The 27,059-nt window shown below is 40.9% G+C and overlaps 1 protein-coding gene across 1 annotated transcript in view; it reads left to right on the top strand.

Moving 5' to 3' along the window:
* UNC13B (unc-13 homolog B) overlaps positions 1-27,059 on the top strand; it is a 206,681-nt gene that overhangs the window by 122,540 nt on the left and 57,082 nt on the right. Inside the window, exons 12-19 of the mRNA XM_058824327.1 lie at positions 3,980-4,058; positions 5,774-5,848; positions 6,487-6,706; positions 14,316-14,543; positions 14,858-14,999; positions 23,591-23,760; positions 24,625-24,740; positions 26,546-26,709. Of these exons, the coding sequence (XP_058680310.1) occupies positions 3,980-4,058; positions 5,774-5,848; positions 6,487-6,706; positions 14,316-14,543; positions 14,858-14,999; positions 23,591-23,760; positions 24,625-24,740; positions 26,546-26,709 (1,194 nt within the window). The remainder of the gene's footprint in view (positions 1-3,979; positions 4,059-5,773; positions 5,849-6,486; positions 6,707-14,315; positions 14,544-14,857; positions 15,000-23,590; positions 23,761-24,624; positions 24,741-26,545; positions 26,710-27,059) is intronic.

Below are 27,059 nucleotides of genomic sequence, written 5' to 3'. Positions count from 1 at the left end.
CAGAGTGGTCCCCATGAAATCCTTTCTCCTGGATCATTCATTGGTGGCAGCAGAAGGGAAAGAGTAGCTCTGAAGGAGTGCTATGTCTTCTGCTCTTAAAAGAAGATGATAGATTTGGGGGAGTCTTCTGTATTTGCAGCAATTCCTTGTAGTAGTTAAAACTGCACTAACTCTAGAAATTATTGCAGTTGTATTTTTAAAGCATTGCTCATCATGCCTGTTTTGCACAGATGAAGAGTGATTAGGTTGTGCGTCCTCTCCACAACACACTGCTTGCAGCAAATGAAGCAGACAAATTCTGTTTGTAATTGCAGCGTGACACTCTGTGGTACTAGGTGCCAGCATGGTAGCTTCCCTGAGATCCTCTGGCAGGAAAAAAATAGTGACACATTTTACAGGTTATGTGCCTGGTACATGGTCAAGGTGATTTGGTTTGATGGTGGGGCACCCATTGGGAGCTGTCAGTCAGCAGCAGCAAGATTTACCCTGAAATCTCAGCCAGACGTTGGCTTGCTGAAGTTAATTCTCATACTACTGAAGGAAGCTTCCCTAATAAAACATAAAGTTAAATTGGAGGCTTCATTATATGGCTTTCTCCTTTTGGAGTCATTGTTCTGTGGTGTTGGTATTCCCACAAATCGTCACCTGCGGATGCCTGGAGCTGCCTAGCAACCCTCTGCTTTTCCCAAGGAACCTGGGACTTAGTGAGTGGGCTGCTGGAGAATTGGCAATTTGCAGGAGCAGGAGGCAGTGATTTATTGTAACTATAAACAGCACCTTCTCCTGCTTTAACAAGGAGACAGTGTACTCAGTTTATTGGTTCATGTGCATCAAATTATTTCCTAGCCTGAAAGGTAGATACACCTACAAGTCCTGAATTATTTAAACATGTGTTGTCAATTCGAGGCATTGTTTGCTCTAGTCTGTAATTTTTTTCTTTTCTATGCAAGATACAGCTGAACAGTCTGGCTAATGTAGTTTTGACGAAAGTTTGTCATACTCACTCATCCCATGCAAGGGATTCCCAGAGAATCCCCAGAGAAGCTGGTTGTGGGATGTAAACCTTTAATTCAACCCTTGGCCACATTTTGGCTTATTAGCCTCAAAGAATATTAAATTATTTATGTTTGGAGTTGTTCTTTCAATGGGAAGATTACAGTTGTGGTGTCCTTTGAAAGAAGTAGGCCTCCTCTGTTATGGCAAGCTACCTTAGCTTGCTTAGATTGTCAAGATTTAATGGAAACCTCTGTGTGATACAACATGTATTAAAAGATGAATATGTGCTTCAAGCAATTTTCATTTATAGTATAATGCAACAGGAGCTCCCTGTCTGTAATCACTGGCTTTGGAGATATCACTTCAAAAGAAAATGTACAATTGGTATTATGGATCAGTCTCTGAGTGTAGTATCTCATATCTGTATCTTTTATTTATTAGTGCACATTATCTTCTCATACAGAAATGCTATTCACTCTTCAGTACAGCTCTCTATAATGCTATAAATATTACATCCACTGCAGAGGAGAGTTATCCTATTACATATAAAACTGCACTGTGCACATTTGAGGCACTGTCAATTCTTCTGTTGTTAAGTGAGGTAGCAGTTGTGCTTGAATAAAGGGACTGAGGTAGCTAAAAGCACAACACTTTTGAAAATCAGGAATTGTTGTTGAATTTTTTTATTAATATTAACAAGCTAAAAGCAGGTCATCTGGGTGTGTAACTATGTATGTCCTAGTACAGCTCTCTTCAGTGACAAATACAAGCACCTTTCAAATACATTTATCACCCTGGCTTACCACTGTTTCTGTCATAAACCTCAATCTATCAAAAGTATTTTGCAACAAACCAAGTTGTAACTAGACATGCACAATAATTTATATAGGCTCATCTTGAATTTATAAAGCATGCAATTTTAATGTTTCTCTTCTTTCTTGGGAAATGTCAGAGTATCACAGTTTCCTTTCAATTAAATTAGAAAAAAAATTTGAAATCAGGTAGGAAAAAGCTGTTAGCCAGGAGCATTAACTCTGGAGTTTTACTTGTGATAATTTTGTTGAATCTTTTCAGGTTATACACTCTCCCTTTCAATTTTATATATGCTTTCATAATTCGAGGGATTTACACAAATCCTTGACTCAAAGCTTATCAATAAGCTGTGTTGTGGTTCAGGTAATCCCGGGATTCTTTGCATCATCTGAGTAGTCTGCCATGACACCTATTTATCACCAGCATCAGAAAGATTTTGTGGCATGAGGGCAGCAGACAAATGTGGGAATATAAACATATTTCTTACTTCTTTATGTGGGTGAGATTTTTGTATATTAAGTCAGAAGGGATTTTTGCAGTATGACTTGGTCAAAAAGTTTTTCTGGAATTCTCTATCAGAAGTGATGATAGCCTCTAGTGAAAAAACACAGCATGGCCTTGCTGTGAGGATTTCCAGTATTGGAAAACTGCACTGTTGGAAAACTGGGAAGCTGACATGGCTCTTGCAATTACACATGACTGCTCACCTTCCCACCAGGCTTGTTCAGCCAGCAGCAGCTGTCAGCTCAGCCATGGCTCGGACACGTCACCCTCCTACGCCCCATCAAAAAAGTCAATTATACTGTTACAATTCTGTCACGTTTCTGTAATAATGGACTACTTTCCTCTTTGTTACAGCCTCATGCTAGGCTGTGTTGTGGCATCCTTGTCCATTTTCAAGCTGTAGCATGGGTTTGGTCTGGGTGTTTTGTTGTTTGGTGTTTTTTTGCTTTTGGCTGTATTTAAGTGGGCTTGAGTAGGCCCTGCTCTCTAATAGCTGCAGGTTGCCTCTTGTCATTTATCAACCTCATAATTTTCACGGCATGTGCGAATTTGTAGTGGCAGTTTGATTTCCTAGATTATTTGGAAAGGTAGTTTTTATGGCTGTATGAACAGTTTGTTCCACATTCCTTTTTCCTATAATTTTCCTGCAGAACCTTTTGACTGGGTGTGTTGTACTAAATCAACAAAATAACCTGGCTGAAATTGCCAGCCAGTTTATCACACAAATACCAAAACATGTAAGCCAGAGTGGCAGAGTGTGGAGAAAATGGCTAAAGATGGAGAGGCAGAGGGTTCCCTTGCAGTCTCTGTAATCGAGAAGACCTCAGAAGCCATATTCTTAATGTTAGCAAGGCCTGCGACCAGAGTGGAGGAGGGGAGGGTGAGAGAGGCACTGAGAAGTGCTGTGGATTTTGCCTGCTGGGCTGGGTGTTCATTGTGGGGAGGAAGCTACAGCAGAGAGCTGTGTGCTCAGTTTCCACCTTTAGGAAAAAGCATTATCTTTTAGATAGTCCTTAGAGATGGATGCATTTTCTAAAGACCTTTAAGCTGGATTAGTAGACCATCTTCAAGCACAGGGGTACATCCATGTGGTGTTACCAGTAAGTGGTAGGATCCAGGTACAATTATTCAGGCTGGTCTCATTGGGAAGGGGAAGTAGGTCAGAGTGTTTTATTTCATCAGGCTCTGACTGTTGCTGGGGTAATCACCAGTCTGCTTCATTGTCACTTCTGCCAGCAAATGCTATCTCTTGTGTGTACAGGTCTACATGGCTTGAAATGCTGAGCACCACAAATAGTCTCTTTTATAGAAATAAAAATAATATATTTTCTCCTCTGATGTCAGTTTTTTCCTAACAATTATATGGTCCTCAAGGGCCAGTATTAAGTGTGTTCTAGACTAGAATCAGAAGATGGCAGCATCCTGCCCTGGGGCTGATCCTCTTTGTTGTGCTCCCTCCCAACCACCAACACCAGGCAGGAATGTCTGGATTGTTGCATGTGAAGAAGATAAACACTTAATTGTTTTTTAGCATTAGCTTTGTACTTTCTTAAGTATAATCTTCTGGCTGTTTTTCTTGCTGCAGTAAAGCATCACCCTCTTCACCCCTCCCAACCCGAAATTAATTAGTTGTTTTGTTGGGTTTTTTTTCCTCCTGAATTTCCAGGCCTGCAGGTGGTCTCTATGGCATCGATAGCATGCCTGATCTGCGCAAAAAAAAGCCAATTCCACTTGTCAGTGATCTGGTAAGAGATTTCTTTGTTTCTCTTCTGCCACACAGCATTTACACAACTGGCTTTACATTCTTGATGTATGGGCACATTCATTGTCACTTCAATAATCTCAAGCGTTTTATCAAATTAATTACTATACTAAAGGGTTAGGAGTACTGCTTAAAAAATCTCAGTGAGAAATAGCTATGGTTTTGTAGACAATTTCATTCATTTCACAGAATTAGGGTATTTTTCATGTTTTCATCCTTTTTATTTTACACAAAATATTTTATTATTTTTAGGCCTGCAGAATTTTAAAGGTTTTCCTAAAAATCACATACCTTAGGGAAAGTTATAACATCCGTGTGAGGTTTGGCAGCTTACCAGAAGGCTGGAATTTTAGAGGATAGATAAATGAGCATATGTGGTTGGATTTTAAAAGCTATTTGCAAAATTGCCAGTAGACTTCTGCACTGAGGAAGCATGTGAACAAAGTGAATAATGAGGACAAGTTTCATATGCTTGCATGATACAGCTTCTGCAGGACAAATGGTTTTCTGTTGGTTGTATTCAGTACACGTAGCGATTTCATACTTGACAGAAATGCTGTAACAGCTGAAAGACCAAAGTTTCTATATCCTGTAATTCATGTGAAAAGATGCATACAATTTTGTCTGCCAGCTTATACATGGGCAGCTTGGCATGTGTCTAGCTAACTGCTTGTATCTTAAATCGTTGCAATAATGGCATTAACTTGTGTTACTTCCCTTGAATGCATTCATTCTCTCTGTTCACAGGCCATGGTAAGTGGAGGTGAAGACTATCCATCAAGTCTTTGCCAGAAAAAAACCCCTTACTTTATGTTATTTCCCCCTCTACTTCTTTGCTTTTTGTTTGAACCTACCTTATTGCAGTGAATGCGTATCCAATACTCTGTCCTGCTCCATCACTGTTGGAATGAACTTTTTCAGTTTCTCTCGAAACAGCATAAACCAGAACATAAGTGGTACAAAACTGATAGAGTTGGATGATTTCAAAGCAAATGCTGCTATCTTTAAGTATCCTTCTCTGCCTTCATATTACTGGAGAGGCTGTAGAAATCCCTTGTATGCCACTGTGAGGTGCTGCAAAGACAGTGCCCTGTGCTGTCCACAGCTGCAAAGCAGTGCTGGCGTGATGTGAAAGACAGTATTCTGAGGGAAAAATGTAGTTCATTGTGTTCAGTGATGGCTGATGAATGTGATGCACTGTCACATTCAAACCTCTGCTCCCAACTCACTCCCCTTTCTTTTATTCTTGTTACTTGCAACCTCTTTACTGTCACATTTTGGGGTGTTGTATGTTTTGTAAAGTGGGTGAAATAATCTCCCTTTGGATATGAATGAAGTTAGATACACAAAAGTGAGTCTGTTGTAGTGATCTCAGACAGCAGAAGGGCTACTGTTGCTACCAGAAAGTGAAAGTGGAGATGGGAACCCAGGTTTCATTGGCAATTCTTTCAGAGAAACAAATAGAAATTTACTAGAGTGAGACTGATTATAGACAGATGGAAACAAGTTGGAGACCTTTCAGAGTATACATTTGACTCCTCTGAGATGTGAACAGTCATTTAAGAAACCAACTTAAATGCAGTAGATTGCTGGTTTGGTGTCTGGCATGACAGAGTCCCCTTGCTCACATCTCTGGGCATGTAATGCCACTGCACTTGTAAATGTTGGTGGTGAATAACAAACTTTCTTCTTCCCTAGTCACTGGTTCAGTCCCGAAAAGCCGGAATTACCTCAGCGATGGCTACTAGAGCATCTCTCAAAGATGAAGAGCTGGTAAGTGGGAGGGTTACTTGACTTCTCTTAATGCTGACTAAGCAAATTAAAGGGATTTGGCTCTCTGAGATTCAGAGCCAGCTTCACAGATGTCTGGAAATATAGATGCAAAGCTTCCTGTATCATTTGGTCAAAGAAACTAAACACATAAAAGTAATATTTAATGTATCGATATGATCCTGAAAAATGTAGAAACACAGAATCACAGAATATGCTGAGTTGGGAAGGTACACATCAGGATCATTGAATTCAACTCCTGGTCCTGCATAGGACACCACAAGAAGCATCATCTGCCTTGATGGTGCTGTCAAACACTTTTTGATTTCAGTAATCTTACCATTTCCTTCTGTGTTATGTGCCATAAGGGACAATGTGTGAAACTTGCTTTATTCAAGGTATTTCCCATCCGCAAACATTAATTGTTGTCTTCCAGTTTTTTTAGCACCTGGGGAGACACTTTCGGAAGGCAAGGAGTGTCCTCTGACACTGCATGTAAAAATTTCATGCATTTGTCCACCTCAAATGTGTAGCTTCATAGCACTGGTCATGCCTTTTCCTGTAAAGCCCTTGCATTAACCAGAAAAAATATGCTCAGTCACCTCGCTGGATGTTGGTTTACATGTGCTCTTGCCTTTCAGAAATCTCATGTCTATAAGAAGACCTTGCAAGCCTTAATTTACCCCATCTCTTGTACAACCCCACACAACTTTGAAGTGTGGACAGCCACAACTCCTACGTACTGCTACGAGTGTGAGGGGCTGCTGTGGGGCATCGCGCGGCAGGGAATGCGCTGCGGGGAGTGCGGGGTCAAGTGCCATGAGAAGTGCCAAGACCTGCTCAATGCTGACTGCCTGCAGAGTGAGTAGAGTTCAGTGGAGTGTGGCTGCTCCAGAAATTGTTGCCAGAGCCTTCCTAAGTGTACTGCTGATATCTCATGGATCAGTGAAGCTGCAGTGATTGAAGTGACTGTGTGTTTTCTGAAAAGGTGCCATTGGGCTAAACCTACCTCCTTGGGGCACAGACAGCTCTACTGATGCAGAAAAGCTTTGCAGCATTGTGCTTGATGTCCTTTTAAAGAAGGTTTAATTCTTTACTCTTTCACATCTGTTTGTTGGTTTTGGTTGATTTTTTTGATGGCTGATTTGGTTTTTTGCTTTGTTTGCTCTGTTTGTGTCAGCTCAGGTTGTGTATTTGCTAGCATGTCCTGCGTTCAAGTAAGGGTTGGATGAAGAGGCTATGAGGCTGAATGTTCTGACATTTGTTCTCTCCCCGCTGTCCTGGTATTGCAGTCAGGTTGCTTGTTCCAACCATCAGTCTGTGCCCCTGTTTTAAGCTTTTTAGAGCAGCACGGGGCTCGTGCTTAGGGTATAGAGTTCCTGGATTTAGCTTGGATTATCTGTACCAACAGCAACCTGGGAAGGCATTTTGTCTTTTCAACAGTAGGCCTGCTTGGCTGAACCACTTTAGAGACCTAGGGCTGAGTTAACAGAGATGGTGAGTCAGACACAAAGGTGTTGTTCAAGTATATGGGCAGTATTTAATCTTCCTACTAGCATTTCTGATTATTTCGTTGGTGTAAAAAACTAAGTAAAAAACAAGTCATCTCTTCAAGGAACTCTGTAACTTTGCAGAAAAAAATGACACACCAACAATGGAGAAGTTTAAAAGGAATTTTATTAAAGGGGGAAAAAAAGAGAAAAAAGTATTCATTTAGGCATCTACCTTGGTCCAGTTTTTCTTATTTGCTTGAAATACCATTTCTTAATTCAGTCTCAAATTTATATATATTCCTGCTTGAGAGCAAAATACCTCAGTCTAAATAGAATAGAAAGTCCTTCCATGTATGTTAAATGTTGAGTAGGAAGGTGTGACTCTTTTTGTTCACTCTTCTTGTCATTGTAACTTGATGGACTAAGTCTAAGGAATCAGAAAAGTTTGTGAAGTATGAAGAGACTTATTGCAAATTCCTTTCAGCAATTCTACAAATTTGAAAAGTTGGATCTTGTGATTTGAATTGGGCTGCAGTTGTTTGGGAAAGCCAGACTGAGTGATTCAGCAAGGGATACCAGTGAATCATAGGTCATTTGTTTTTTCTTACAACTCTTCTTAACACCCAAATGGATGTTGTTTATACTTGTATTTTTGATGAGTGCAGAGTCTTGAAGTTGTCCATTAGTTAGGGCTTTTTACAATGGCTGATTTGTAAGACACATTTGATCCTGGCCAAACCCCTCTGTCTCCCAGTTGCTCAGCAGTCCTAGATTTGTCTTTGAGGGCTGGGAGGTGAGTTTATAGCATCATTGGCACCTTGGCTTTGTTGAGACCTTTCTGTGACTAAGTAAAGAGCATTTGGTGCAGGAGAATGTAGTTTGGTCATAGCTCAGTTTTCTGTCACAGTCTGATGTGGAGGGTCAGTTCCTGAGAATAACCCTTCTATTTCTGGAGTTCACCAGAACTCTCTGCTAACTGCTGATTTTCGGTATTTGAGGTGAAAATCTCAAGGTATCCAGGCTGGATTCAGATGCATACCCATGATGCTGTAATGCAAGGGAGTTGTGGTATCTCAGTAAGAGAGAAATCTGTGAACAGAGGAGGATTAGATTTGCACCAGCAGCGGAGAGGAAACAGGCACAAAGTTGTTGTACAGAGCAGTGGTCCTGAAGTTGAAAACAACAGGGAAAAACCTCTGTATTAAAAAAATAGCTAATGACTAAGAGGAAGGTATGTTCCCACATAGGAGGGTTGTGGCTATCCTTGTTCAAGAAGGGAGACTGCAGATGGGAATGGGTACTGGAGAGAGTTCAGTACTAAGGGGAGAAATATCGGAGTGTCTTGGATGATACAAGATTGTTAATCTTTCAAAGGAGATGCTTGGCAGTCTGGGAGGGGAGGGAAGGAATCATGCTGTTAAAAAAAAAAAAATAGCTGTACTAGGTTTTCCCTAATAGAATGTTTCTAAAGGGATGTTTTGGAGCCCAGGGCAGAGGTGTAGGAGATCTGCATGTAGTGCACCTGCTACTACTCTGGCTTACTCTTACAGTTTACAGATATCCATGTCTTAAAGCCATTCTGGGCAGCAGATACTGTTTCATAGCTGGCAGCAGTGGCTCTGTGAATTGGTTTAGTCCTTGTTTGAACCTGTTTTTGCTTTCACCATGTTGGGGAAGAGGGAGATAAGCTACAGGGAGTAAGATGATCTTTCTAAGCTCATTGTTTACAAAAGAGTAAAAGGGCTAAGTTGGATGTGAGAAAATTAAAGGTAGAAGACAACTTCAGTGATTCAGACTCCTTGGGAACAGGGAGTCTCTGGAGCTGAGACACTGAAGAATAACCATGGGGGAAGATTTTCTTATCTCTAGCTGTAATTACATAATCTTATGCAATGGGCTGTGGGATGTGATGCTGTGTTTTTTCATAGAATAGAAGAAACAACTGGAAATAACTTTTCATATATGACTAAGCATTAAGTAAGAACTTGTTATTTTATTCAAGGGGTTGCAGATGTTTTCACATTTTCTTTCAAAATGTAAACTCAGGATACTTCATCATGCAGAGTTACAGAAACAGAGAGGAAACAACGGAGAGTACACCAGGCTTAAAAAGTGTGAAGCATGTGGAAAGGTAAAACCCAACCAAACAAAAATTTTCCTTACTGAGTTCTAGTGAGGTGTCCAGAATCAAGGAAGAGAAATGGTGAGTGGAGTCTGCAGGGTTACCCACTGTGAATGTGAAAGATATCATTAGCTGGGGTAGAGATGTAGAGGAAGCTGGCGATGGTAAATGTGCAATGAAAAGATAGAAAAGACAGAGGATGGTGGTGGGAGTTGGAGAACAGGGTGAATGTGCCTCTGGAACGGGAAAACCATTGTTATCAATACTAGAAACATATTAAAAGGCAATTTCAGGCAACTGTGTTCTTTACTTTGGTGTGTTCATGCTAAAGTTCTTCTAACTGGAACCCAAAGAAACAGAGGAAAATGGAGAAGTTTAATTTCTTTTTATACATATATTTGAAGAACGTAGTCTGTGCTTGAGGAATGAGAAACAGGGTGTCTGGGGGACAAACAATAGTTTAGAGATCCCATAAATTCAAGATTGAACTTTCTTGTATACTGAACTCAGAAGGGATTTTTTCCTAACAGAAGCTTTATTGTTGCTGTCAGCAAAAAACCCCAAAACATTCTCAGGACATATCTTCACTTATGTCTATTTAGGGCTTCCAGAAAATGTTACAATGGAGTAAAATGAATTTTCAGACTGGTAACAAATACAATTCTATTGATTGTACCTTGATGCCTCGGGATATATATTCACTTCAATCTGTGTAAGTCTTCCAGAAAATGTTGCATTGGAGTAAAATGAATGTTCAGGCTGGTCACAAGTACTTTTCCATTGTTTATGCCTTAAAATTTTGGGTAGACACCTGGGGTTTTAATCCTTAGATTTAGAATGTGCTGTTTATCCATTTTCCATCCTTCATACCTTTCTGGGGAAAGTAATTCTCCCAAGTCTTGTAGAATTAAGTTTGATTCTCTCTTCTGAGGGTATTTTTCTTTGTCTCTATGTTTTTAAGAAACTTATTACCTGATACACTAAAAAAATTTATCAGCAGTGTGGGACTGCACTGGTGAAAAATTCAGCAATGCTTTGTTGCAATTTGAATCAAAGCCCATTTGCAGACTGCTTCAGCAGGGCTATTCCATGAATTGGTGGTGTCTGAAGTGCAATAGTCTGGAATCAGTTGTAGTATGTGTACTGCAGCCTCCTGGTTCATAGTGTTGTAGATGCTTAGGAGTTATTATTCTGATGATAGGGCACTTACCTTTTTTATCATAAGCTCATAAATACCTACTCCAGGGACAGTGCTCTCTTTTTAGCCATCTGCTGTTCTTGGAAGAGTAGAAGTCTATTCTGAATGGCTACTTTTCTTTTCTTACTGGCGTGAGAGTGGATAGAGGGATGTTCTTTAACATCCCCAGGGCATGCAAAGCTTTTGGAAACTGAGCTTTTGTCTCGTGCCTTGAGCATTGGTGTAGTACTAACTGAATTACAATGGGTTGGGCAATTCTGGTATCAAAGAAAGAGTAAATCTGGAGCTGGATGAGTAGGAGACAGAGGAACAAATGCAGAGGAGTAATTACCAAGAGGTTGGAAGGAAGGAACATTATGTGAGCAAGAGCCTGTAAGAGGCCTGTACAGTTCTGGGCTAGCTTTTTTAATTGATGCATTTTGACTCAGGACTGTGAGGCAGGTGTAATTGTTGCTTTTTGGATGAGAAACTTGTGTGTGTTGTACTCTGGGTTCAGAGTCTGCAGTTCTGAGACCGAGTCAGTGAGTGAGGGGTTTAGTCAGACCAATTAAGTCATGTGCTAATCATCTTGGCTTCGGAGTTGAATGATGGTTAGACACCATGGTGATGAACAGTTGTTTGCTCCCAGAGTCCTATGTAGGAAAATATTTGCACAGAAGGAAGAAGGATACCTTTATTTGAAACTTGAATATCTATTTTAAGTTTCAAGAATATATAATTTCTAAGCATTATCCGCCTACTGAACAGCTGCCTTCTATCCTGACAGTGTTGCTTTCTTGAATTCTTCTTTAAGCATAGAATAACAGCACTGGTGGTATACTAATAGCTGTATCAATACAATTCCCAATATAGATCTATTTGCTTTCTGTTTCCAGTCATAAATTGACTGATAATTCTGTCATAGAGAGGAAGAAGGAAAGCCCAAAAGCTGTACATGTTACTTGTGTATTCCAGTGCCTTTCTGTTGCCATTCACAGGATTTGAAAAGCTGATCCATTGACCAAAAACGTCTTTGCAGCTTGAAGAAATAATCCCAGTCCAAGAGCAGGAAAAGTACCCTCTGCCACTCAATATAGTGATATGTTTTGCATTTAAAACACATACATGATAGTTAATTAGTCCCCCAATAGTTGGTTTAGAAGCCCTCTTGGTTTTGTACCAAGAAGCAGGTGTCAAAATTAAGACCGAGTGTGTTGTTGAGACAGCAGAACAGATATTGTCTGTTCTTTGTCTGTATTGTTAAGTAAGGTGTCTGTCTGATTCAGGCTTTTGCCCTGCAATTCAGGCACAGTCTCTGCAGGCAGAGAGGGACCTTTTCCAAGGAAGGAATAATGAAGCTGCCTGGACAAATTATCTGGGCATAGTGGGGAAGCAGTGTGGGTGGAGGTGATGGGTTTCCTCTGGAGTCACGAGGCAGAGCCAAGTGTTGGAGGTGGCTGGAGGGCTGTTGGGCTCTGTGTGTCATGGCTTGAACATCCTGCAACCCAGGGTGCCCTGGACTGCTGCTAGGCTTGCAGAGGGATAAATCCACTGTGCAGGGTCTCTGGAGGTTGTGGGGATGTTAAACATGTTTTTATTAGAATTCCTTCATTTGTCTCAACTTGCATTATAAGGCCTCATTTGATGGTCCTGCAGTGCTTGCATTAAGACGAGTTTTAATTGGTTCTTAATTTCCCTGAAGTCAGAAGGGTCAGGGCAGAGTTGATTTATTTGGATCATGACAGATCTCAGAATTCCAGCTAGGAAAGGCAAATTGTTCAGTTTGGCCTTTCCCAAATTCCCAGTAGTTTTCTGTAGTTCTGCATATAAAGCATAGAGTCCGTCTCCATCCTCAGGAGACCCAGTTCTGTTAAAGCTGAATAGCACTTCTTATCTGAAGTTCAAAGCATAGCCCCTGGTATCATTTCGGTTTCATATTCCTTTAATAAATGTTAGGTGCATCACCGGTGAGTAGAGACAGCAGGGACTGTGTAATTAATTTCAGTATTTTTGATTTCATTTCATCTTAAGCCAACAACAGGAAACTCTGGGGCATGTACTTTTTATTGTACTTAGTGAAATACCGAACATCAGGCCTCTAGCAAGGAAAATGAGAAGGTACTCAGGTAATGTAAAATTATGGCTTGTTTCACACCCAGGTCCTTAATAACACGCTTTGGTATGCGGTGTCCTTAATGAACTTCTGACACTTCAGTAGTTACAGTCTATTGCAAGCTGAAACTCTTTTTATTCTCTTTGATTATGTACTGCTGGTCTTCTCTGTGTGTGTGTGTGTGGATGTGTTCATAGGACTTTTTTCATATTTAGTCACTGCTTGCTGAAACAGTACCATATGCAAAACTGTAGTTCCTTATAGCAAGGGTACTTCAGATATCATATTTGCTCACTTCTGGAAGAAAACAGTGTCATGGATCTTTGTGGATTGATGACTCCCTTTGCACACACCTTGCACGTGCTATAATACATATTTTTAAGGTAATTTAATATTTGGTAAATACTTGAATTGAGGACATTTTTCCTGGGACTACGCTTACTTTAATTAAACTATCCTAGAGAAGAAAAACAAACAAAAGTATATTACATTAAACAGAAAGGTTATGATTGAATGTGTTCATAGGACTTTTCTACTGGTTTAACTTAATCTGACTTAAGATCATAATATAAAATTGCTGCAGACAGCGTATTGAGAGACTGTGTGCAATCCTGAGTTCCTGCTTTTCATTTCACACCTGAGTTACCTGCCCTCTTAGCTCACATTGGTGCTTTTATTGATGCATGTCTCACATCTGACACAGTAGTCAATTTCTAAATTCTGACAGTAGAAATGATTGTCAGAATTGAGTAGGAAGTATTTGGTGGTGGGAGTAGTCTTATCTCATAATTGTATGAACTTTGAAATTTTTTGAGGTATGCAAGCGACCAGAGGCTTCTCTTTTGTCAGATGGAGTTGACTCCCTGTGCCGTTATAGACTCTGTGCCTGGCTCTTGTGTTTCCAGCTGCTGGACACTACATTCTTATAATGGCTCGGGTTTTGAACTGTTGAGTTTGCTATCCTACAGGTATTTGTTGTAGTTGATATACCTATGCAGTTCTAGAAATTGATTGAGTTGTCTCTGTGTGAACTGATGAAATAGAATGGCATCCAGATAAGCAGGAGACATAGATTTGCTTTGACTCTGAGCTCAGCAGGGAGCTTTGTGACACACATGGGTTGAAAATGCTGACGCTGGAGACCCATCTGAGCTTCTCTTCTGTGAGACAAGCTCATAGTTACTATTTGTAATGGGGATCCTGTGTCCTCTTGTTAGCACTTGCCTAAGCAAGGATTTATTTGTTCATAGCAAGGTGATGAGAGCAGAGGCCATGCTGTTAAGAATGTCAGTCCTGGGTGTTTTTCAGCTGTAAGGTTATTAAATTAACCTGTTGTTAGAAGGGCAATCTGATCCCAGATTATAGAGGAACTACTCCCTCTGCCTCCAAATGGCCCAAGGTCTCTGTGCATGTTGGAATGGGGGGGAAACAGAGTGTGAATGTCAGTATCAGGAGCCATCATGTGAAGGGTAACTTGTAGCTTTGATCGCCCTGTCCAGATTCAGTGAGACATGATTTTGTGTGTGTTTGTTCCTGATGAGCATTGTGTATTTTCTGGTGCACAGGAGCAGCAGAGAAGAGCTCAAAGCATGGAGCTGAAGACCGGACCCAGAATTTCATCATGGCCATGAAGGATCGCATGAAAATCCGGGAGCGGAACAAGCCTGAGATCTTTGACTTGATCAGAGATGTGTTTTGTGAGAGCAAAATGACACATGCTCAGCAGATGAAGACAGTGAAACAGAGCGTGCTGGATGGTACCTCAAAATGGTCAGCAAAGATCACGATCACTGGTGAGTGGGATGGGATAGTCATGGGGTCTCTTGGTCTCACTTGGGAGCCTCAAGTAAGAGAGTTAGTGTGGAATTATAACATAGAGGAAGGACTTCTCTGACCTCTGTGTCTTTCTGCTGAGTGCACATACAGGTAGCAGGTGCCGATGCCCCCATTGCAGGTGTTGTAGTGCACCATGAGCTGCAGCTCATCAGAAATGCTCTCATTGAGGGATATTCCTGTTTCTCTGGGCATTATGAGCTGATACTTCAGGTGGTGGTCAGATACATTGTCTTGTTGCAGGATGGTGGTAACCCTTCTGTTTTCCTTTCAGTGGTGTGTGCTCAGGGTCTGCAGGCCAAAGACAAGACGGGGTCCAGTGATCCATATGTAACTGTTCAAGTGGGTAAAACGAAGAAGAGGACAAAAACGATCTTTGGGAATCTGAACCCTGTATGGGAAGAGAAGTTTTACTTGTAAGTGCTCTGACAAGGAGTCTCAGATCCATGTCATCTGTTTTATGATTTGAGCTTTGACAGCTGTGTCTTCTCTCTCTGTATGCATTCCCACATCACCTGTAATTTGGGATGGTTCTATTTTTGCTCAGCATTGTGTGTGTGTGTGAAGGGTTGACATCTCTAACAATGTATGTAGTGTACACCTGTTTATCCTGCCTGTCTTCCTTGTGTATATACAAATTGTCTGCTTTATGAACACTTCTATGCTGATGTTCCGAGAGAATGCTAAAGGGAAAGGAAAATATTTAAATCAGCAGCTATTGTTCCTGGCTAAAAAAATTCCTTGTAACATGAGAGTAAAATTCGTGTAAAAGACTAAGAAAACTTCTGTGACCTTTTTCTGGGATCTTCTACTGGTGTTTGGCAACCAAATTTATAGGTAATTAGTTTTCAGTTGTCTGCTACACCAGCAGCCTCTTCTTTCAATTTTGGAACATCAATGTAACAATAACTCAAAAGAATTATTGTTGCAAGAGAGAGCTTCCAAGATTTCCAATGTATTGAGGTCTGAATTTAAAGCAAAGTCGGAGGCACAATTCTTTAGATAACATTGTTCCATCCTGCTTTTATTGAATAAGTAATATATACCCTCAATTTGTCATTGAAGATGTTAAAAACCAAAATGGAGACATGAAATCCAACTACTGTTTTCTGGCTGATCTCATTCAACATCAACAGTCTTTATTTCCTTCAATGTGTAAGGTCTTCCATTGTACCATCTCTCTCCTTCCTTTCTTTTCCTCCTTGTTCTTTCCTAAACTGCTTGAGGGGGACCTCTCTCTGCAAAGTGCAATTTGTTTGTGTTTTATAATCAGTTTCATATCAGTCCAGCTTTGTCTTTACAATGTACAGTAAAAACAAAATTATTTTTAAGCAGTTTTGAGCTACTCATTAACATCATAAAAATCCTGCTGCTATTTTGAATGAGTAAGCCCCTGGCTTTATTCTTAGTTTAATCCGAGGTAACATTTCTGCTTGGTAAGTAGTAAGAATGCTTAGGTGCCATTTGGATAACTCTAGTCACAATAGCAGCAAGTCTGTGTGGGTGCCTTAAGGACCTTGATTTACCATGCCAAGTAGTTACCATGGTATTTGCAGTGTGCTCCCTTCTAATTTTAGGAGCCTCAGCAAATACTCTGTTTAAAGATAGATAGCTGTGTGTGATAAATGTCACCATTTTAACGGTGACACTGTTTAGACTTAATGGCCATGTCTGTGATTCAGCAGATAGCATGCTCTTGGGCATTGGTGTTGATGCTACTTTCTGTCTTGCCTGTGGTGGTTGCCTTCTTTGCCTTGACAAAGCAAGAGGAGATGAAGGAAATGAGCATAGTTTCCATACTGATGGCTGGACAGCATTCAGTACTGCAATCAGCGTGTTGTTTCATTAGTAGATGTCAAAGCTCACCTTCTGCTGGATGAGGAGAGAGTAATTTAGAAGTGTGTGCAGCACTGGTTTTCTGCACACCCGTGTTTCTGTTTTGCATTTATGGATCTTTTTGCAGCTTGCATCTCTTTAGGTTCTAAAATTTTCTAACCCATAATCAAATGGAAATTTAAATCATCACATTCAGGCCCAAAATACCCATTACATACCAGGCTTTTTTAGAAGAGATTGTCAGGTCAATCAAGAGATTGTCAAATTTTAGGGGGTTGGATGGGAAGGTGTCTTTGATTCTTGAAATGAAGTTAATTTCTTGTAGTGAGAGAAAGGTGTGCTGGTAGTTACTGAAAGCCTTGCAGTAGATATATGAAAGCTTTGATGTTCAAAATGGTTAAACAATTAAAAAGGAGCAAGATGTGTAAGTAGAGAGGTCAGGTCAGTTACTAATATGTGTGTCAACAGTGCTGGCTTGGTGGACTTGTTTGTTGCTGGTGTTCATTAGATGCCTAGTGCCTTCCATGTAATCACTATTCCCATGTGGTTTCAACAGTTGAATGTAGAGCCAGAAATCTGTGTGCATCAGTCATTAAAATCATAACACTGTTATTATAACCATGGCATGAATGAAGGCACACATTGTACAAATTAGTGATTCGGTTCTTTCTGCAAGCTCAGTAAAGTTTATTAAAAACAGCTTAAATAGATTCTAAAATTTTTATGTGTCTGGTATTTGAAATAGGGAGGTTTGTACTTATTTACAGTGATTGACAGAAAAGTATATAAACTTAAATATCTCTCCCTAAAAATGGCTTTGTTCGTTTTCCATGTATTTTCAGAAAAAAAATGTGGTAGGTTTGACCCAATTCTAAAGTACAGATTTAGAATCATATTTTAGAAAAGGCAAAGTTCAAAATGCTTTGGGTTTCCATTATAAGTGCTTTTTAGGTCATTACTAGCCTGTGTAACTGTAGGCATCTGCTTTGATTAATCACCAGTTCTTGCAGTGTATTCATGTTGCCTGAGCAAGCAATTTGCAGGCTGTTTCTTTCTGAAAATTATCTCTTTGTATATTTACATCTATAGCTCTAGGAAATAGGTTGTTATGGAGAGATTTTTGTATATTTCATCAGCGTTTGAAGACCTTTGAAAACATAAGGTGTTGATTTTTCTGCTCTGTTCAAAGTGTTGCAGGCTTGATGCAGACTCTGCATATGTGGTGCTTGGCAGCAGGAAGCTTGGTGGGGGACTCCAGCCACTGCTGCAGCGTGATGTTCTGTGAACATGCACTAAGGAAACCCTGCTTTCCTTGGATTTCCTCCTGCAGTAAATCCTGATTTCTTTCCTCTAGTTGTGATGAGCAGGCTTATAGATGTCCTCCTCCATTTGCTATGCACTTCTCTCCCCATGCCCTGAGCTCTCTTCCCTTGCCCTCAGCTCTGGCTGGACAGAAGGCAGCATGTGTCCTGCCTGCAGCTGGATTCTGAGGTGTGTGTAGTGGTTGGTCCATGAGAGCCAGCTGGCTGCAGGCTTTCCAGGGACAGCAGCTGGTATGGCTTTCTCTTCTCAATCTAGCTGTTGTTTTTTTCTCACAAAACCTGTTAGAACATAGAAGCTTTCATCACAAGTCTGCATAACTCTTGTTTCCTTAGGAAGCAGTCCAGTAATATTAGAAGGAAGCTATTTTTGCCATATTCAGTGCAATTAAAACAAGACAGTAATTCCCCATTTGGACATGTTTTAGACTGTCAGTGAAAATTACAGGGCTCCTGGAATAATTTTTTTTCTGTAAAGGCTGAAGTTGAGCATCATTTTGCATGGGTTACAATAGGAGACAGTGCTTAGGAGGATAAAGCTGACCACAGGGCAATTTCAGTTTTAAAGGGAGAGCTCTGGGATTGTTTGGAGGCTGCTTGTCCATACCTTTTGTTCAGGGAATGCCATAGTCTTTAAAGACTGTGAGTACTAGATGTTACTGTTCTCTCTGGCATAGGTGCAAAATTACTTGTTCATTTTACAGTAATATCCCCTTGAAGTTGTATGGTTTGAGTACAGCTGTGTTTGAAGCTCTGAATGGTGGGTGTGAAGTCATTGTCTGGAACAGATTACATTGTCTCTGAACAGGTTGCGAGAGGCATGTTTATTCTTTCTCACTGCAGAAGAATAACTGAGTTAAAATGAATGCAGGGCCTCCTGCTAGCAGACAGCAAATATTTTACTGTGCAGAGCCCACATGATATACATACCTGTTAATCCTTTGGGAATGGTGTTACTCTCAAGTAACCACTGTCTAGTTACCCAAAGGCTTCTGTTTTCTCCCAAAATTTTCCTTTTATCTGCTGAGCAAGTTGTCAAGCTTTTAATCTTTCAGTTATCTCTGTGATTATATGTGCTGTTCCAGAGCTTTTAGACTTCTGAGATCACTGTGTTTATAACAATTGCAACTGTCCCCCTCAGACTCCCTCCACTGTGTGGCAGAGGCCATCCAGTTTGTCTTGCTTTCTTTAATCTCCAGGTACTGCAGATACTGAAGCTGGCACTCTGATAAAATCTCACTTGTTTTCCTGCTCAGTTACCATCATGAGACTTAAATCTGAATGCAGACTTGATGCCTCGTGGCAAGCACCACTTGGAAAGCTGAGTTAATTTAGTTAGCGATATAAAATGCAGAATCACTTCATCTGCTCTTTGTAGTTAGATGAGGTGCACCATTAATTTGTCAGTTGGTGTTGTAACATTGCTAACAGCAAATGATTGTACTTGTTCTCCTAAGAAAAAGCTTTGTGCTAGTAAGAAGTGAAAACTCATTTCTTTGTTCTTAGACAGCAACAACGGGCTCTCGGGGCATATTATTGTGCTGTCATGCTTAACTTACAAAGTACTAAGGATTTTCCTTCATTCTCTTTCCACTCTGATTTTGCCGTAGGTGTTTTCTCCACTGTCCTTTTTTCTCCCTAAAAGAGGAGTCTTGTCATCATTTAAAAATGAGCCTCTTCTGAGAAGTTTTTGCCTTCCATTCTCGCTATGGTTGGCCACAGCTGAGCTTGGCCACTTGGACCCTGCAATGTTTTGACACTTCATTTGAACCACATTCGAGTCCTCCTGCTTTTTCAGTTGTTTTTCATTTCCCAAAACAACGTTTTTTTCTGCTTCTCCTCTGTGTGTTGTTGCAACTTTTTACTGGTCTTTCACATACTGGTTGCTACAACTACCCCTTCCTTTCTCATTTTCCACAAAATCACTACCTTTTTTTCGACTTTGCTCCTCAGAAGCAGAACTATACTCTTCAAATGACCACAGGTCCTAACATCATGCTGATCTGTTCTCTCCTTTGCATTTTCCCACGTCCGGTACTCTCATCCATTATTTCTGCAAGCAGGTCTTCAATTTCTTTCTTTCTTTTTTTTTAGCATTTTATGAACTGTTGCCTGCACTGGAACTTTACAGGCCCTTCTTCAGAACTGTGTCAGCAGGAAGGAAACTGCTCACAGAATATGAACACACAGACATTCACTAGACTCTTTGAACCATAAATATTTTTAGTTCAATACCAAAAAAACCCCAGAAGTACAATAAAACTACTTAATTCTGGGCTTGACTGACCTACGTTAAAATCTGCAAAATGCTGTTGCTTCCTCTGGTCTTTTACTTTCCTTGTCTGTTGTAAATCTGTGTGTTGTTTTGTCTTTATTGGCCTGTCAGCTCTACAGGAGAATTAGCAAATTCAGCACAAATATTGTTGGGGTTTTTTTTCGAAGAATGGATCATTGGTTCAGAAGTAGTACTCTGGTCATTTTTTGACACTTCTCCTTTTTTTTTCCCTCCACGTTTTGAGGGAGATGAGGCCTGGTCAATGCCCTGTCCCAAACCCCTCACATCATCCAAGCCCATCTGGTCCAGCCTTTACAGACTGGCAGAGATCTCAGAACTAAGAATCATTTCCTACAGTTTTTTTTCAGAAGTTGGAGCTACATTGGAGGGATACAAATTACTAACTTCGTTGTGGGAGGAACTATAGTGTAAATTCAACAGTTGCTTGTTCTGTTTAGCCACCAATATACTAATTACTGTGTGTGTGGGCATGTCACTGTGTGAGCAGACCAGAATTAACCACAGCTTCGTGTGCTCTCGTGCTTCCCCTCAGCTGGGCATGGGAAGAGACCCAAATATTGACAGTGCAGGGGATGTGTGTGGGTGCTGGGGCTTCGGTGCTGTGTAAGACTAAAGGGGAATGTGGCAAAATGGATCGAGGTAGAGAGTGGGATAGTGAGCAAGTCAGCAGAACCGGGCTCAGCTGCTTCCAGTGCAGCAACGACTGGCTTAAGGCAGAAAATCTTAATGGAAAAAAAAAATCTGATTTTAGTTTTTCTTTTAGATTTTGTATGCTGTTTCTGGAAAATGTTACTTCATTTGGTAGCTTGAAGTGTAAAAGTAAGTGCTTTTATAAAAATGGCACCACTCCAAACACTGAGACAATATGAGTAAAAAATAAAGGGTTTGAGCCATGTACATAGCAAACCTGATTTCCAGTCTCTTGATCTCTGAAATGGACCTGAAAGTATTTGGTATTTTCTTCCTTTTGGTGGGGTCACAGAGTGTTTCTTTTCTCTGCGTCCTCTTGGGAAAAGTTGTAAGAGCTCAGCTGTAGGAGGGTGGACAGACATATGTGTGCAGTGAGATCAGGCTTCATAAAAACGTAACAAGAAGTGGGGCAGGCATCTTGAGAGATATACCAGCTGCTGTATTAATGATGAGGAGAGCTTCTAGCAGCAGAGCTTGTTAGCCACAGTCTTATGGAGTCGTGTCACTGTCACAAATTGGAAGCTATTTATCATTAATTAGAAAATTCTTACCCATTAGCAAGGCCAAGTCTTCCAACGTTCATGATTCTGGTGCTCACTGAAAAGTGAACTGGCTTTGACACATCTGTGTTGCTTCTCCAAATCAAGGACTATGGTTCCACAGACTTACCCTTCTGATAGTAAGCTACCAGCTCGAGGCCTTCAGCTGCAGTAAGCAAGTGGTAAAGCTCACTCTCTGGCATGGCACTAATACAAAGAAAGCAAATTGAGCAGTCTCTTAAAAACAACAAGGAAAGGTGTGGTAAAATAGAAGCTTTAATCGCTCAGTAAATGCTATTGGAAAGCTTCCTGTAGGATGTTGCAGTGAGTTGTGCTGCTGTCTTTGAATGAAGGATGATAGCCAGCCATCTCAGGAGCAGGGGATGATGCGTGTGGGGCTGCTTAAGTTAGATTTAGGTTTGAACAGTGAACGTTTTCCTTGAGGAAGGACCACTGGAAGCAAAGAAAAAAGACTAAAGTGGTCCTAGCAAAGAGCTGTCTGCCAGAAGGTGATGTCTGAAGAAGTCAGGAGTTAACTTACGGATGCTTGGTAAATGGCTCTGTGCCCCAGTTGTGTTTTGAGGCACTGTGCATTTCTGAACACTGAGCCTCTACAATACTGCCAGGCTGTACAGTAGTGCACTGTGTCAGGAAAAGAGGATTTCTTTTACATGCTTAGGCTGTATTGCTGGCAGACATGACAAAGCACTCTGATAAATTTGAGAGCTACAAAGAGCTGCAATTCAAACCAGTCCCTGCTTGTGAGCACTTGTTTGCATGGTTTTGTTGGGAAGATATTCTTGAAGTAAAAGAGGAGGAAGAGGAGAGTGCAGAAGATGGGAGACAACCATTGAACCTCTTTTATTCTGAACTCTAAATACAGATTTGATTGCACAGTAAAGGCAGGGAACAGTGATGTGCTCTGTCTGTGATCTGAGCTGCATGGAATTGCCTCTAACCTTTCCATATAATTCCCAGCTATTCCCCTCTACTGGAAAAATCAGTAGGAGCTGCATGGATGTCTGTTAAACATTGTCCTGAATCACAATGGTGGCAGTAAGAACCCAGATGGTTTCTTAGCAGAGAGCATGCTCATAACCAGCCACTGCCACATCCTATTGACCAGGCTTAGCAGAGCTCTTCTGACCCATTTCTTCTTTCTCCCTGTTGCTTAGTAACAGATACAGCATGTTAATGTTAAAAAGGCTGGAAAACAGGCCTTCAGCAGCAGTTGCCTGTTTTCATAGGTTTTATTTGCTTGAGGGTAGACATTTGTAGTGGTTATGGTGAGTAATCACTCTTGTCATGGTCTCATATGAGCATTCAAATTGCTTTATTGCATGCCCTGTAAATGAGCAGAGCTGTTATAGTATGGTTCTACCCACTTCTGACATCCAAGAGCCTGTTTGGATATACAAAAGATATCTGAAACACCTGAAAAGGGGGGGAGAGTCTTTAAATCCCATCTGTGCATTAAACTGGAGGGTGCTGATTCATCAAACAGTAAACTGCTTCTTTTAATGGAAACGTCTTTATTGATCTGCCCAGAGCACAAAGTATCAGTCTAAGCTGTGAATAATAGGCAGAATCAATTCTAGTAATTAAATACCAATGCTGTAACTACTGTATCACACCCATTCTCCTCAGGCAGTGTGGTGTATCATCTGATTGTAATGTCTTATGCATTGATAAGACTGCTTTGTGACTGTCTTGAAGAAAGAGATCTACCTCCACCTGAACTATTTTTCCTTTGTTAGAAACCAGCACAAGGGGTGTTTGTCACAGGTCTTCACTGTGCTAACCTAGAAACTGCATAAAGACAGGTAGCCCTTACAGCCTACAGCTGAGCAGGAGGTCATTGATGGAGAGAGCTGTTGAAACCAGTTAGATGATGATTGTCATTTTTGCAGGGGTGTATGCTGGCATTAACCAGCCTAGTTATCCCCTGGTTTCTGTAGGCTTCACAGCAAAACTGACAGCTGTGAAGAGAATTCCCAAGTTCTGTGAGCTGCTGCTGAGAGTGAGGACAAGCAGCAGAGTCACACTGCATGAGAAGTCAGAAATTGGTGGCTGAGGTTGGGGCAGGGTGGTTGTTCAGCATGCATTTGGAGTATTTGCCATGTCACAGGAGCATTTAGAGTGCACCAACAAGGTGTTGTGTTGTTCATATCAGACACTCCACTTTTGAAATAAATGCACATTGTTTACACTTTGCTAATATATCTCTCTAATGTCGGAGGAGTGGGTCAAGAGGAGTACAGAGAATGTAGCAAATAAATGTTGGCTGCATTGCACACTCTTAAAATTACATTTTCTCTTGTTTGCAGTGAGTGCCATAATTCCTCTGACCGGATCAAGGTGCGAGTGTGGGATGAAGATGATGACATCAAGTCTCGTGTCAAGCAGAGGCTGAAACGCGAGTCAGATGATTTCCTGGGGCAAACAATCATTGAAGTTCGCACTCTGAGTGGAGAAATGGATGTGTGGTACAACCTTGGTGAGCAGGGCCTTGAGGCTGAAAACTTGTTACGTGTTGGTTTGGGAATGTTTGAGAGCACTTGGATGCATGTGGACAATTTACAAGAAGGGAAAAAAGTTTACATGGTTTCAGTGGCATATGATGCTGCTGCAGAGCAGCTGCAAAGCTGATCTCAGTTAAAATTGAGTATAACCTGCCAGAAGGTTTTTCTCTGTCAGCTACTTAAAAATGCAATGGAAGAAATGCTTGCAGCAAGACTCTTATTCCACCTCTGCTGGAGACATGCTGTCCTGTGTTCTTTCTTTTGGTGTCAACACAAGCATTTTTGCACTTTGTAAGAACATCAGGTGCATTGCACTGGGCTGGCAAGTTCTTGAGACCTTTTCCAGTGACTGTTGTAAAGGGTACCAGCAAGCAACCAGATGGTGCTGAGTTGACAGGCACATGAACCTGTCATCTCCTAGGAGATCCAAAATCTTCTTCCAGCAGTTCCCAGGAGTTCAGGACTGTGGTGAAGTTAGGGACAAATTCCACATCAGTCAGCCCTGTTCTCAGAAAGGAATCTGTCCTTGGTGGTTCTAGTTCAGCTTACTGAATCCAAGAGCCTGTAGCACATTTGCTGGCAGAAAGGATGTCTTATGTCCAAAAGTGTGCATAGTTCTAATTAGATGTGTCATATTGAGGGTGTATCATGGCAGTTGTTTTGCTCGTGTCTACTTAGTATTATTCAATGTTTTGAAAGAAAAGAGAAAGTTTTCACTGTGATGACTCAGCCCAGGTTCCAGCAGTTTCCAGCAGTTTCTTTTGCCAGTATTGTCATCCTGAGATGGCCGTGCTCTGAACATAAACAATGCAATAATTGCTGGTGGTTTTGCCTTCTAGAGAAGCGAACAGATAAGTCTGCAGTGTCCGGGGCTATTCGCCTACAAATCAGTGTGGAGATCAAAGGCGAGGAGAAAGTGGCTCCATATCATGTTCAGTACACTTGCCTTCATGAGGTAAGAGGTGTGAATATCTGTTCATTCTGACTATTGAGAAAACAATTTTCTGATCTTTATTTTTTTGAAATGTTCCTCCTTACCCTAGGTGAGCTTTCTTTTCCCTGCCATGCAGTGGTAACACACTGAATCATCAAACCCACATTTGTCAAGGAGCAGCTTTAAGCTGTCTCCCCAACACTGGCTGGCTCAGTGTGTCCCACTGTCACAGCTGTGCTACTGTCAGAGATCAGGCTTTGGTTTCACTCAGAACCCATGATGAGTTTAAGGTGGAGAAACCTGTGAATTTCCTTGAGTGATGTTTTCAGCATGTACTGTATCTCTGTCTTTCTTTAGAGGAAGCATATTAAAATGCATTATGAGTAAATGGTGATTGAGGAGTCTCTGTCTTGGGGAGGTGATGCAGGTATTGGTGGTATAAATTATTTTATCCTGCTGCAGTGGTGTGTAGTTATGAACAGCTGTTGGGGAGCAGAAGAATAAGCTGAGGTTTCTGGTACTGACTTGCTCAGGATGGACTGAGCTAGACAGGCAGTGCTGCAGAAGTTGGGAGAAATCCAAAGATGACTTGTGAGAAAGACTAAAGGGAAAACCCTGTCTTGGAGAGATGCCCAGTCTGTCTGTGTCAAAGAAAAGGCAGGCAGCAGGGTCAGTCTCAAAAGTACCTGAATAAGGAAGGGTAGTCAGAACCCTGTATACAAGAATATCCTGAGGTCAGTGAGGTTTAAGCAAATTCATCTTACACAGAGAAGGACAGTTGTATCACAGAGAGGAATGTTCATCTATAGGAACAGCATTTTTATCCAGCCAGTGAACTGGAGGAGCTCTGTGGTGTCTTCTGCCCTTACCAGGGAACCCTTTTAAGATAAATATGAAGCTCAGAAAGTAGGCTTCTCTTAGTAGGCTGTGTTGTATCCTTCAATACATATTTATTGTTTTTCATTTCATTGATGGCTACTATTTGGTAAGCTGTTTCGATTTTGTCTTTGAACATGCATGTTCATTTGCTGCTCTTTTTTTTTGCAAATAGGTATCTTTTTAACTATCACATTTTTCTTTTGTGTATTCTAAAATGAAGATGATTTGCAGCAAGAATAATATAATCAGGAAAAATAGTACTGTAAAGCAGAGTCCTCTAGCTACTAATGAGATCATTAGACTTCTGCCTCGCTTACTGTAGGGAGCCACTCTCTGAAAGGCTGATGAATCTGTAAGTGACATGAATTTGAGGATTACTGAGAAGCCCACTGAGCTGAATGTGCTATTTCTGCATAGCAATGATAGCTGAAAACTTTTGCAGTGTTAGATAAAGTGAAAGGTTATGTTGAATAATATAATGCAAGTCTCTAGTTGTTAGGAGCAATCTTAAGGGTATCCTTTTCAGGAAGAGAAATCTGTTTGGACTGTTCTGTATGATAATAATTACAATGCTAATACAGAGCTGTAACGTCAGCTAGTTTAAATAGCTTGTCCATATTAAGGCATTTTCATGATGAGGGCAGAAATGCGTAGGTTTCAGGAAAACTAATTAGTGTATGGTTTCAGTGCACTGGAGCACTCTTCTGAATCATTCACATTGTCTGCTGGGTAAAGTTGTAGGTATGCATGTGAAAAATTCAGCTATGAGATTCGTTCAAGAAGAAAGGAAGGTAAAAGCAGAAAATACAGAGTGGGCAGGGGGAAAAAAGAGGAGGAGAACAAAGAAATTTGTGATAGTGCCACCACATCAGCAGTTTCATGCTCTTCATGAATCTTAGCGGCTTCAGCAGCCTCACATACAGACTTGTCCTTGTTTTGTTTTTCAGAATCTCTTTCACCATCTCACAGATGTGCAAGGGAATGGGGTGGTGAAGATCCCTGATGCCAAAGGAGATGATGCATGGAAGGTGTATTTCGATGAGACAGCCCAAGAGATCGTGGATGAATTTGCAATGCGTTATGGCATTGAGTCAATATACCAGGCCATGACGTAAGATGCATTTCCTGTGTTCCTTAGTGCAGATAATTGGTGTAACTGATGGATGTTACTCTCACTGTTTAGCAGATGAAGTGTATCTATAATGGAAAGCTTGGCAGTGGCAGCTGCTCCTTACGGGTCTTACTGTGAATGGGAAGAGACTTCCTGTCTTTTAATCACTAGTGTCCTCAAAGTCTAAAAATTATTTGTCTGCCGTTTCTGTTTTGAGACTCCCCAATCTCTCTGAGAGCTCTTCTGTTAAAAAGGTGTTGCTCAAGGTTCCCACTGAAGGTTTCTGATGATATGAGAAGGGATGAGGTTTTGTGGAAACATTTATCCTGTACGTCTGTTGTGGCAAATGT

Source organism: Ammospiza caudacuta, chromosome Z (genome assembly GCF_027887145.1).
Source record: "Ammospiza caudacuta isolate bAmmCau1 chromosome Z, bAmmCau1.pri, whole genome shotgun sequence".
Taxonomy (NCBI): Eukaryota; Metazoa; Chordata; class Aves; order Passeriformes; family Passerellidae; genus Ammospiza; species Ammospiza caudacuta.
This window is presented reverse-complemented; position numbering and strand designations above follow the sequence as displayed.